The sequence below is a fragment of the Gavialis gangeticus genome, unplaced genomic scaffold (genome assembly GCF_001723915.1).
Source record: "Gavialis gangeticus isolate Ggan-Ray unplaced genomic scaffold, GavGan_comp1, whole genome shotgun sequence".
Lineage (NCBI taxonomy): Eukaryota > Metazoa > Chordata > Crocodylia > Gavialidae > Gavialis > Gavialis gangeticus.
The window spans coordinates 13,472,401-13,485,407 of NW_017729033.1; the positions used below are offsets into that span (position 1 = coordinate 13,472,401).

General features: G+C 45.8%; 2 protein-coding genes across 3 annotated transcripts in view; one reads left to right on the forward strand and one right to left on the reverse strand.

Annotated features, from left to right (window-relative positions):
• REEP1 (receptor accessory protein 1) overlaps window positions 1-7,517 on the forward strand; it is a 117,018-nt gene extending 109,501 nt beyond the window's left edge. The window contains exon 8 of the mRNA XM_019526174.1: window positions 5,367-7,517. Within this exon, the coding sequence (XP_019381719.1) occupies window positions 5,367-5,377 (11 nt within the window). The 3' untranslated portion in view covers window positions 5,378-7,517. The remainder of the gene's footprint in view (window positions 1-5,366) is intronic.
• Window positions 7,518-8,999: 1,482 nt separating this feature from the next.
• On the reverse strand, window positions 9,000-12,753 carry MRPL35 (mitochondrial ribosomal protein L35). Of its 2 annotated transcripts, XM_019526176.1 has the most exons (5): window positions 12,686-12,753; window positions 11,944-12,112; window positions 10,699-10,843; window positions 10,268-10,484; window positions 9,000-9,242 (listed from the first exon to the last, which is right to left on the reverse strand). In XM_019526176.1, exons 1-4 carry the CDS (start codon window positions 12,717-12,719, stop codon window positions 10,296-10,298), a joined length of 537 nt encoding a protein of 178 aa, XP_019381721.1. In that variant the 5' UTR covers window positions 12,720-12,753; the 3' UTR covers window positions 9,000-9,242; window positions 10,268-10,295. The 2 variants fall into 2 exon arrangements, with proteins under 2 accessions (XP_019381721.1, XP_019381720.1); XM_019526175.1 differs by lacking the exon at window positions 9,000-9,242 and having other exon boundaries at window positions 10,112-10,484.
• Window positions 12,754-13,007: the final 254 nt, after the last annotated feature.

A 13,007-nucleotide genomic window follows, 5' to 3' on the forward strand; every position in this document is an offset into this window, starting at 1 on the left:
TGCCGCACTTCAAGAGGGATGTGGACAGCATGGAGAGGGTCCAGAGGAGGGCCACTCTTATGATCAGGGGGCAGCAGGGTAGGCCCTAAGAGGAGAGGCTACGGGACCTGAACCTGTTCAGCCTCCACAAGAAAAGGCTGAGGGGGATCTAGTGGCCATCTATAAACTGGCCAAGGGGGACCAGCAGGCATTGGGAGAGTCCCTATTCCCCAAGCACTACCGGGAGTAACAAGGAATAATGGCCATAAATTGACTGAGAGTAGATTCAGACTAGATATCAGGAGGCGCTACTTCACAGTCAGGGCGGCTAGGATCTGGAACCAGCTTCCAAGGGAAGTGGTGCTCGCTCCTACCCTGGGGGCCTTCAGATAGACACCTAGCCAGGGTTGTTTGACCCCAATACTCTTTCCTGACCATGGCAGGGGGTTGGACTTGATGATTTGCTCAGGTCCCTTCCAACCCTGCCTACTATGAAACTATGATTGTAGTCACTTTACCTAACTAGCAGTCAGCAAAGTTTGCACCTATATAACCGAGGGGAGAATTTCTTCTATATCGTACACACGGCTAATGCCCCAGATATGGGCTCAAGGCTTCATCATACTGCAGTCAATGGAAAGACTTGTTAACTTTAGTGGGTCTTGGATTGGGTTGTCAGTCTGAATTGTTTCAGCCTGAACTGGTCTAGAAACTTAGTGGAAAGCTCCACCTTGGTCAAGACTGAAACAGCTCTAACAGCCATCTGCCAATGGTACACCACCACCATTTTGAAATGTCCCTGAATCTGTTCCTTCTGGAAGAGGTGTCAGGAATTGGGTAGTACCTGCCCTGTGGGTGGCACAGGTGAGCTGTGTTAGAAGGGCACCAGGATAAACATGGAGCCAGATGGCCGCAGTCCGGAGCACAAGCCCCCATGGCTAGTGGGGGCATATTTTACTATCTCAGCTTAGACCAGTGCAGTCACCCAGGTTTATTCAGGAATGGGCCAGGTTAGCACAGTCAAAGCCAATAACATGAGAGGGGTATTGAGTAGCAAGTCAAGTTTGTATTCCCTGGGAGGAAAACGTTCCATTGGTGTTGTAGTGCAAATCGATACGCTGACATAATGGCTTTCCTACAGCGATTAGCTACTTCATTTATCTGTGATCCAAACGTGATTAAACACTATCTGTTTATGGAATTGCCATAGCATCTGCAGGCTGTAGAATTATCCTAAATTCCATCTAAAAGAGCCCAGCACAACTCAGAAACACACAATAAGATACGGCCAGTTTGGCTTCTAACACCACTATTACTAGAGTGTGCTGTACAAACCTCATTTCTACTAATTTCTGGAAGATGCATGGCTTTGGGATGGGAGGACATGGTGGGAGAAGAGAGTAAAATAAACTCCAGCACCTAGGTCTCCACTGATCTTTATTCTTTGTCTTCACCATATAGATTTTAAATGGCCATTTTAAGTGGTTGAGGTAGACGTGGACGCTGAATATGAAAAGCCATGCGAGGCAAACTGCGAAACAAAAGGCTTAGTGTTCTCAGATGATGAGGAGAATGATTTATGGGATTGCACATTCAAGATTAAAAGGCCCAAAAAGAAGGATCAACCCCTTGAGGTACTTCCATATTGGAAAAGATGCTGCACCTCAAAGGTTGCCTAAATTTCCAGGTCATTTCTCTTTGAAATGGTCACGCTGAGAGGGCAGCAGGGTGGGCTTAGCATGGATATTCTCTTCTTTCTACAGATGTGGAGCCTCCCGTCAGTGTTGATATTCTACATATGCAGGGAGAATAAATCACCAGGGTTTTGTAGATGGGCCAAAGCTGCAAAATTTGGATGCAGCTCTAAATCCAAGTGGTGGGGCATTTAGGTGTGGGGTTTTGGATACAGAACTCCATTTCATGTTTCATTTACTGAGGGGAAAATAATTACTCCTATATCTGAGAGGAAGGCATGAACGGATAGAAGGTTTTGAAACGGGGTGCAGATGGTATGGCACATCATCACATATAACACAACACAGTTTTTCTCCAGTTAAGAAGAAACTGGAAGCGTTACTAATATACTAGGGGCTTAGAGTGATATTATTCAATTTAAGATTGAAGCAAAAAACCCCAAGCATTATTGGAATTTGCCTTAATTTTCTATATCATATTTTACTATTTTTACTCAAATAAAGCAACCCTGAATATAAGACAGCCCCCCTTTAATTGGATTCTATATGTGAAAAATTGATAAGTTTACTAGAATTTTCCAGGTATAGAATTGAAGTATTGGAGGGCTGTCTTGAATCCCAACCCCTACCACTACAGCAGGGAAAGTGGTGACTTGGGGGGGGGTCAGGTGGCCCCCTTGCCCTATGCTCCACCCACTTCTTCCCCCGCATCCTTTCTGCCCCCCCACTTTCACCCCCAGCTACCCACAGCTTCTGCGCCTCCCCCAACCCTTGCCCCTTACTCTTAGCCCTTGCCTGGCCATGCAACTGTGATGGCACTGCTGACTCCCTAGGTAGAAAAGGAGTTTCCATGGGGAGAGGTTATTCTGCATGGCCTTGTAGTTAAGGCACAGTTGTGGGAGCTAGGTGTCTTGGACCCCAGTCCCAGCCCTGCCATAGCCACCCTCTTCTTTGGACAAGTCATTTCTCTGATCCCGTGAGCTCATCTAAACAAAACATCTCTGTATTAAAGTTTATTCATCTGTAGAAATGGGACAATAATTTGTCCCTTCCTTACAGGAAGCCAGATCATGGGAGGTTTGCGTAAAGATCTTGGGCAGGAAGGTGTTATTGAAATTACACATTCAAACATTAGCTGTTCATAATAAAAGGTCATATTCATTGCCCCACTGGCAATTAGGTTTCTGTTGTGGATGAAAATGAGGCATTGAATGTTGGTCCTGTGAGAGGCAGGAGGACAGTGGACTGGATTCATAGATGAGTGGTGAGTGAATGGTCAGATTTCTTCCTAGCTTAGGGTTATCTCCATCCATAGATGGACTGGATGAGTTAATGGTCTGATATGTTTCTAGCTTAGGGTTGTTTCAGTGTCTCAGGACACGAGCAGTGTGGTGAGGGACTGGGTTTGGTCTGGCCTGGCTCCAGTGAGAGTTATCAGAGGTATGCACTTTAAAGAGGGTGGCCCACCTGCTGCTGGTGGTCAGAGGCACTAAGTAGGTGGGGGCCCTCCTCGGGAAGAGGGCTGTCACCTGAAATGCTTAAAACTTTCCGCATTGCTATCATATTAGGCCTCCCCCGGCAAAAATAGAAGTTGGTGCTTATGCCAGTAGTGGGCAAATATCCATTGGACCCTGGAAACCATGCAACTCTTTTGACTTGGGATGCCATGCTCTGTTTCAGTCTAAACCTGAGGGGTTAACAGCAAAAGATGCCTCCCTGGGATTGTAGTTCTTTATTAAATAAAGGAAAAAGAAACCAACCCCCCCCTTTTCAAAAGCCAGACTTTCTCTGCCCGAGTTAAAAAGGCCACGTATTTCTCACTTCCCTCCTCTGGGTATCTGATGCCTTTGAAACCCAGAAGTGGATGTGAGAAGCAGTTGGCACTACAGAAGGAGCAGCTGAGGAGATACTTGAGATGCAACACTTTGAAGTGTCAGCGCTGCTGTGTTAACTCACGATTCCTTGGCTGGAAAGGTTTAAACAGCTAACATAGCAGAAGCGGGGATGTCTCCGCAGATTTGGAAATGTGTCTGATCCAGATCGGTTGGAGGTAATTGTCATCTAATGGACAAGAGAAGTTATCTACTAGATTGTCATCACGTAAAAAGGAAGGATAGTTCAATAAAGAGGGTGTTTACCTAGGACTTGGAAGACACAAGTTTAGTTCCAAGACAACTTTGGGCAAGTGATTTTGAATTCATCACAAGGGAATTCAGTGACTAATTTGAGTGTGTAGATCCTCAGACTCTTCTCTCAGCTGCCACCTAACTCTGGAGTGGGCAACTCAGTTCCTCAGTTTCTTTGCCTGGACACTGCCTAGCTCACACCTAAGCCCCTTTGAGGTTCACAGACTAGGTGTTGTCCTACCTGTCTGGCCTGAAGCATCAACCCAGTAGACATCCTATGAACATGCCTACCAAAGCAGGCCTGACACAAAAGGCAGCTTCTTGTGATACCAACCATTGTGCCCAGGGATTGGGGCATTCACCTGGTATGGGAGAGAAGTCAGGGTTAAGCCTCTGCTCTGATTAATATTTATGTATTCAAAACCCCACATGGCAGATGTGCCCCTGTATGGAGAGTTTGCTGCACACAGTAGCTCAGGTCATTCCAACACTTTCTATTTTTACAGATTCTTGGAGTGATTCCCTTTGTGAGTCCTACAAATCACAATCAGGTCTGGCTGTAGAGCTGGCTGGTGAACAGGCACAATTCACCGATCAGCAGTGCGTAGCTGTTTGGCATGCAGCTCCCATGCTTTTTGAGCCTCTTAGCCTGTTCACCATCTGGGAACGGGGTTTGCCAGACCTCAGGAGTAAAGTGATTTTGCTGGGTTAATCTGACATGTGCCACTTAGGAGTCTGACTAGCTCTGCCCAGCTGAGCCACCTGCGAGTCACACTGTGAGCTGTCTGCTTCTCCATCACTTGTTATTGCCTGAGGACTGTTGTGAAGGCATCTGAATTGGGTGGAATTGCAGTGATGCTGTTACCAAATTGTTTCAGAAGTAGCGTGTCCAGCCTTTGCCCAGGCAAGGAAGCTGCACGGGCAACTCGGTAGGAGTTCACAGGCTTCATTCGGCTGGCACAAAATGAACGAGAACCCACTTTTCAAGGAGAGGCTGTCTGTGGGGACCACAGGTCCCAGAATGGCCAAGCTGAATGGTCTTTAGGCGTGGTGGGGTCCCTTGGGGTGTTTGACATTTCAGAGTCAGGTGGGGAGTGCAAAGCTGGCTTTCTGCCACCAATTTTGCTTTCTTGTTCATCAGGGGCATAATTTAGAGCTGCCTCAGGGCTGCTGTATATTGCATCTGCTTGTAATGTCTCCTGAGAGGCCATTACAACCATTAGGGATGGTTGGAGTGCCGTGCTCTCCAGCAGTGCCTCTTCCTGGATGTGGCCTTCTAGGCCAGCGGCACCAGCGGGGTGGTGTAGAACTGGCTAAAATGCTTGAAGCCACACAAGGTGTTTCTCATGCTGGGAATTCCCAGATGTTTACTTATGGGAGCTTTAAATGGGGATCTGGAGGACCTAGGATCTGTTCTTTTGTCTGGTCCTTCATTTCTAAAACAGGAATATTACCTACTGTCCAGGGGCATCATGGGGATGAGTGAGTTCATATATGGGCAGTGTTCTAGAGATGCAAAAAAATAACACATTTCCTCTGTTTCAGTGAAACTTCTGCTTTCCCACAGGCACCGCCTAGGATCCTTAGACCTCGTTTCAGGAAGAAAAGTACCTCATCCTCTACCACTGAAACGATGTGAGTGTGATGAGCCAACAGCACCAAGATCCACAGAATGTCTTTCTTCTGCCTTAAAGAGCTACTCGTTAATACCATGGAAAACAGCAGCGAGATGGGTGTGCTTTGCTGTGCAGCGTTGTAGACATGGCCTTTCTCCCTTCTCTTTTCTTTCCCTTAAGCCACATGCTACTTGCATTTACCTGCCTCATGATTAGAACAATTAGGCAGCCACTGTGTAGGTCCCTCTGTTTCAATTGCAGAACGTGAAACTATTTAAGCTAACTCTGTAAGGCCGTACATTTATCCTTCTGAGTTGTGTTTGCATAGTTTTAGCTCTGGGAATGCAAAGGAAAAAAATACTCAATTGCACTTGATGCTATTATGGCTAATGTATTTATTTATGGCTTTACCATTCATCAGTTGGACTTGCAAGAGCCACAGCGTTTTCTTTCTTCCCTTCCTCCACAAGACTGCGAATGATGTCAGAAATGCTGAATTCTTTTGACTGTACAGAATGTCCGAGACTCATTAGCAAAGCCTGAGCTGCAACTCCATTTCTTTTCTAGCAAGTAAATTATGTGCGCTCCAGTCAAGTCATTGTGCTAATGCCATAGAGACACAAGGACTTAGAGATGATGAGGAAGAGATGCATGCAAGCAAATGGAACTAATTTCACAAGCCAGAGACAGAGGCGTCTTCATTGTGATAAACCTGAGCCAGAAGAAAAGAAAGGGATATCTTGTATGGAAACTGAAGGAGGCTAAAATTCTGTTGTAGAGCTCTTGGCAAATCTTTGGCTAGCAGTTGTACGATCCCTGCAAGCTGTGTTTGTTATAACTGCTGCAGTGTAAACCAGAATTGCTTTAGCAATGGATTTTCATAGGGGCAAAATTCACCCCTCTCGCCAGCTTGCCTGACCTCAGTTCTGGCGTTCTGCTTTGCCAGCCTGAATGCAGGAATTTCCATTCCCAGGCAGAGCAGAGCCTTGGATCTGAGCTTCCCTGCGTGAGTTGGGGAAGATTTTGCCTTTTGCATGGATTCTGGTTTGAAGTGCAAGAGTCTGTAGTATCCACATTTAAATGATAAATATGTAAGAACGGGAAAAAGTTGTAGGATTTGTGTATTTGTGCTTAAAGTGGGTGTCTCCTGTGAGTGTAAAGCATGTGAAATTCACCAATAAGTCAATTATGTGACTTTTGTGTTTGCTCTTGGACTAGACTAGAAAAACATTTAGTATCATGTAGAAGTCACCATCGATAATTGATCAGTGAACAAACTCAGTTAAGACTAGTATCATTGACCCTAGTTCAGGTTCAGAATTAGTTCAGGATGCCAACAACTGTGTGAAGAAGGATGAGAGAGAAGTATATCTGAGGTGGCCTTTTGAAATTCTCTGTCAGACATGCATTCATGTTCTAGGCTTCTAACTCAGCTTAAGGTAATGCCAGAGGTTCCTTGAATATTTGGGAAGTAAACATTAAAATGCCTGCACCCAGATGTGTACATCATGCTGGCCAGGAAGTAGAAAGGACAAAAGGGCATTTTCTGTGACTGTCATCATAAGACTGGCTACCTGAAAAACGTATTTTCCTTATCTGCACTGAGTTGTTCATGCTCTGTAAAGGATTTGTGCTCAAAAAAGGCATTAAATGTATATTTGAGAAAGGAGTCAGTCATGAGAACCTGCTGGGCAATATGCTGCGAGGAGCTTGGCTTGCATATTTAATTTAAGCAGCTTTCATAGGCAATTAGATTTTTTTTGGCCAGATTTAGAAAATAAGAGACAGTGCCTGCAGTGTTAGCAGAAACAAGAGTTCCTGTTGCAAGCTAGCTTCCATTTTTGCTACTATGCAAGAGGATGCCATAAGATAAAAGGACAAGTTTGCACTCAGTTATGCCAAAAAGAAAAGAATCAAGCCACACGATGCTGGACAGACTCTGCTCTCAGATAGGCTGTATTCATGCTCATTCTTGCTCCGATTATTACATGTGCGTCTGATCTGCTGTTTTACTGTAAACTTGACTGTTTAGATTTTCTTAAGTGCTGAGGTGAAATTGTTGACAAGGGAGTTGCCTTATCTCTCGAAGACATTCACTGTATCTTTTCATATCTCTGGCAAAAATGTGTTAATTTATCAAATCAAGCTGTATATTTGTGTATAGATAGACAGGAAATGCGAATGCCCATACACGTATGCTTAGTGGTATAGTGTTCTATACACAGAATAGACAGACCATCTGCCTCAAGTTGGTCATGTTACCGACACAGGTTGTTTACAAGCTGCACCTCTAAAGTTGTCATTTTAATTTACAAGAGGAATACCAGAAACCGACCCTTTGGTCCAAAATGTTCTCTAAAGTGTCTCCCCTCAGGAACAACCCTGAGTCAGCAACTGAAACCACATGAGGTCTGGTGCTCCCCCCTACTGGTAGATAATGGCAAATCATGGTTTTGCAGCCACTGAGCTAATTAGGGCACTCAGACAAAAGTTAAGGAGAAAGCTGTGATTCTTAATTAGCTGAGACTGTGAGATAGCAGGTTGAAGTAACAGCTTGTAGCTCCCTTTGGTTCATATAAAAGTCAGCACGACCACACTCACTGGATCACTGGCTACTCCAGAAGGCATCTTAGGGCCCAGGGGAAAGAATCCAGTGTATAAGGGGTCTCCAGCAGATGATGGGCAGTCTAATCATGCAGGAAACAGAGAGGTGCCCTTAAAATCCTAGGCAGGTGGCCTAGGGAATGTGACCCTCCTGGAAGGAATAGCTAGGCTCCTGCAAACAAACCCTTGGGCCAGGGGTGAAGGATGTGATTGATAGCTGGAGCTTGTGTTGCTTTGAAGAGACTGAAGCTCTGACAAAAGGAACTGAAATCTCACATCTAGTTTTCTGTGCTGCATGGGTGGGTGAGTTGAGCCATCAGCTTACACAGGGACACCTCACTTAGAAATGGGCTAAACTATGAGCACAGCTCAGAGCAACCCCCTTGGTCTCCACTCATGAGTCAGCACCAATGCAGCTATAATGACTGCTGGTTGCCAGGATTATTCCCACCTCTGGGCAAGACCTCATTTATACCAATATAAACTGGGAGTAACCAAAGCCAAGAGTAACCCGAATGCAAATCTAATACACCAGAGCAGAGAATCAGGCCATCTGTTTCTAATGACCAGGAAGGAATGAGCTTGCTGATGAAAAACAAGGGAAGAAAGCTAAATAGTGAGATGCGACTGTCCCTGGCAACTTGTAAACAGCCCATTGTCTCTGACTGTGCCCCATGGAATAAGCGTGTTCTCATACAGTAACAAACTCTTTATCTGTGCACAAATGCTTGTTAATCAGTCTCCTTCTGCTGTTTATTCATTTCAGGTACCTGTCTAGCACCTAGCACAGTATTTGAGATTGTAAAGAACACTATGCGTACTCTTGAGGTTTGCATTTAAACAAATGGCTACTACACTTAAGGATCATAAGTGTGCACTTCATGTTGTTTCTTTTTGTGATCAATAAAAAATGATCTGTGATAGGATAGTTCATTTCACAATGCTTCACAAGGATGGATGTTACCACAGTATTCCAAAGCTGACGTTCTTGCTGGTTTTATTATATTGCTTGATATACATCTTGAATAAAGTCTTAATTTTTTCTTTACAAAAAAATTAAAAGGAAGAAAGCATCTTCAGTCTGTTCAACGTATCTGGCAGGCCAGAATACCTTTTGTTACCTTGATTACTGTATTATTTTGTTGTCCTCATTCTGGCTCACTGTATATAGTTGTATTCACTAAGTGCTGCATGTCTTTCAGAACCCCTCAATGTATTATCGACTGGAAAAAAAATACAGCTACTGAACATCACGTGTTACCAGTGAATTCATTGGATTGCTACAGCTTTAAACTAAATCATGTCTTGTTAAACAAATGGCAACAGAGTCTACAGTAAAGAGTTAAGCGTTAGATAACCATTTGAAGCCGCTTTTATAATATGACTGAAATTGATTCTTGCTACAGGGTGTTAAGTCTATTAAGCGTCGTTGCTTGGTGAAGGCAGAAACAACTAGCATCTTAAATTGCAAAAAGTCAATCAATCACACATGTTGCTTTATGTAAAAACATGCTCAGAGGTACAGTAGAATATTATCATAAATATAAAATATGACTGGGGTGAAATATAACCAGGCTTTAGGAAAGAATTGGTAAGTGAGGAATTATTTATTTATAAACTGAATATTTGAGACTGTGGATTAAGATTCAGTCTGCTTTATCATTTGAAAGCAATAGGAATTGGAACATTTCAGACTGGCAGTAAGGCAAATTATAATTATATGCCAACACCTTTGGAATGCCCTTTCCTTCAGTGCTCTCCCAGAGATGCTGTTTCGGCCCTATCCTGTATCACGGGGCAATATCATGGAAAGAGCAACAGCTGATGGAGAAAAAAACAACTCCATTTACTGAGAAAGCAGTAGATTCTGAGACAGCAACAGTTATGTTTAAAATGGCTTTAAAGGCATTCCCATTTGATGCGTTTTCCAGTACAATTTACCTGTTATTAAGTTTTTTCTTTAAGCAGTGTTTGCATGCACATGGATATCCCAAACACTTACAGCCTCTCCCCAAGATGGCTCTGGATGAGCATTTCCCTTTCTTTCCCCCTGCTCCGACTCCCACTGAAACACCACAACTGAGCATTTGAGTCAGGATCTTAAATAATGGTTTATTGTGGGGGTTTGGACCAAAATTTCCTACCAGCTGCCATATTTGCAGGTGTATGTGGGAAAGTGATAAGCCTTTCCAAGTTTGCCCACAGAAATGCCGAGAAGGATTCCAAACACATCTAGTAAAGCACTTGCCAGAAGGAAAAAACAAGAGAGAGACCTTCTATACTTCAAGGTTTGTACGATCGTGATACTTCTGGAAGGGATCGTTGACATACCAATTTCTTCTCTTCCAGAAAGCAGTAGTCATTTTATCGAGGAGTTTGCTTTGGGTTTTATTACAGAACACATGTTCCTTCAGTGGCTTTTTCCTGGCAGCCGACTTTTTCCATAATTTCTTCTTATAGCCAGCCTGTTAGAAGACATAGTAAAGATTTTCAAATTACGTTATTACTGATAAATACCCAGTGACAACGGCAACCTGGTGCCACAACAATTCCCCCTGCCCTGAGCCATTTTGCATCTTCTACCCTGGGTGGTCTTCAACTTTTTTTCTCCCAGACTTGCTACTGGCTCCTCAAGGAAGGCAGCCAGCAAAGGCAACAGTTATATAAACAGGACATTACCCTTCTCCTTAACCAAAGTCCACAGTGCAGTCGGAAAAACCTCTCGACAACAGCCTTGACAGATTTTCTCTTTCCTTTCCGCAAGCTAAAGTATGTCAGAGTCCTCACTGGCTGCTGAAGGAGACTTGGGAGCAAGGGTGTTATCCTGGAATGGAAAAAATAAAAGCTTTTAACCAAAACGGAACACTCTCTCCATTTCCCAGAGCTCAGGATCTCATTAATGCCAACCAAACATCGAGAGGGGCTTTATAGGACTTCCCCTGGTTTCAGGAAGTTTTGGAGAAAATTGCTGTAATGTTTCAATATATGTTTGGGCTGGTGTCTCGCTATGGCTCTGGGGGAATGAGACCAAGTCCTACTCTGGGCTTATGCCAAAGGCTACCCACAGTCAACCCAGCCACAAACAGTACCAAACTGGGGAGTCAGAGGTGGCCAAATACTGACTGCATCACTCTGTGCAGTTGGTTAAGAAACTTCTGTGCCTTAACCACACTAGCCCAATGGCCTGTGCGGCCCACACAGACCTTCCTTCCTTTGGATCAATATTTGCACACACGCTTTTGGGCAAATGCCTGGTTGAAATTAATTTTTACAACATCGTTGTTCTGGGCAGGGCAGCTCATAACATTTAAAAAAGAAAGCAGAGTAAGTCAGGGCTAGTAAGGCATGAGTTGTTTCAGGGGAACATTTTGGCTGAAATGAATAGCATTACTTTTTGAATCAAGTTTACTGCAGCAGTGAGCTGAGCTCCCACGTATGGTTCACTGTGCAGCCTCGCTCAAGGACCCTGGTGTGGAAAACAGGGTTAAAAATTGCAATTGATCACTCTTGCAATTCGGAGCAAGAGAACCACCCCAGCTAGCATGGAGGGAGCCGCTTCCTTTTAGAACAATGAAAAAAGACGTAACATCTGGGGAGGACTCGGGTTCAACTCCAATCCCCCTCTTCCAGCTCTGCTTTCACTAGCTTTTTCCCCTGACATTTCTGCTCCAGCACTGGTTTCACTTCCCTTGGCAGGTACTATGGCCATTAACAGCTCAATAGTGATTTATTCCATGCTGAAAGGATGAGCACAGTGTGGAGGACCTGAAGGAAAAGGTAACGCAAGGTGCTTGTACTGCAGCGGGATCATTGCAAGCAATCAGCCACGTTCCACACGTTTGATGCCTTTTCCTATGGGTTTATTTATTTATTTTTTAGGCTCTATAAAAAACCACATAACCTGCTCTATAAAACAGACCGTACCTGCTCACCAGGGAGGCACGTGGCAGGTTACCCGCAGAGGGCAGGGCTTTTGCAGCAGAGCAAATTGCGGGTGCCTGCCCATAGCCAAACAGTCGGATAGACAGTCCGGAGACCAGACGGACACCGCGGGAGCCGTTGTTGATCAGAGGGACGAGAGGTCTGAAAACCCCTGTGGGGAGAGCAGACAACACCGGGAAGTTTAGTTATAGGACAGCTGCGGGCGTGCCGAAACCACCTCTCAGACCGTGCTGCTGTACGCAGCGACGGCTGGTTACAGACCTGCTCGAGCTGGCTCGGCCACTTTTCACAAACCCAACAGTGGGCAAAGCCTCCCTGAAATCCAATGGGGACGGGAAACATAGCCGGACATTTCCCCTGCTCCGGGATATTTAGCTTTCCTTGGTCCCCTTCATGGGGTTTTCCGGGCACATATTCCACTCACTACTTCCCCAAATGACATCCTGCCAGCTGCCCCCCCAGCTTCTACCTGCGCCACTCGCACGGCAGCGAGGCTCGAGCCGGGCGGCCTGGGGGCTTGTCACGGGCGCCGCGCGGGGGGTGGGGGACGCGGCGCGACGGGGCCCGGACACATTCGGGGACTCCGGGCCGAGCGGAGCGGGCGCAGGGGGACGGGCCGGGCCTTTCCCTTCGCTCCGAGCGACACAAGCGGGGAGGGCCGGGGCCCGCCGGCCCGAGAGGGGCCCCACAACCGCCCCCGCCCGCGGCCTCTCCCTGTACTGACCCGACACACTGCGCAGCACCCTGGCGGCCGCCATCTTGGCGCCACGGGTTACGGCGGCCGCGAGGGACACAAAGAGGCGAGGAGCGACGGCCCTGCTCAGCTGCTGCCGCCAACGCCGGGCGGTGGGAATGCAAGGGCGGCCCCGAGGGCGCTCCCTCCTGCCCTGGTCTTCCGAAACCCCGACCTGCAGGGTCGGGCCCTGGGAGCTGGACCAGACCCATATTTTATTTTATTTTATTTAAAGGAATTGCTCCTGGTCCCAGCTAAGTCAAGTCCAAATCTGTGAGTCACTTCAGAACCATAAGCAGCCCTACAACTGGCA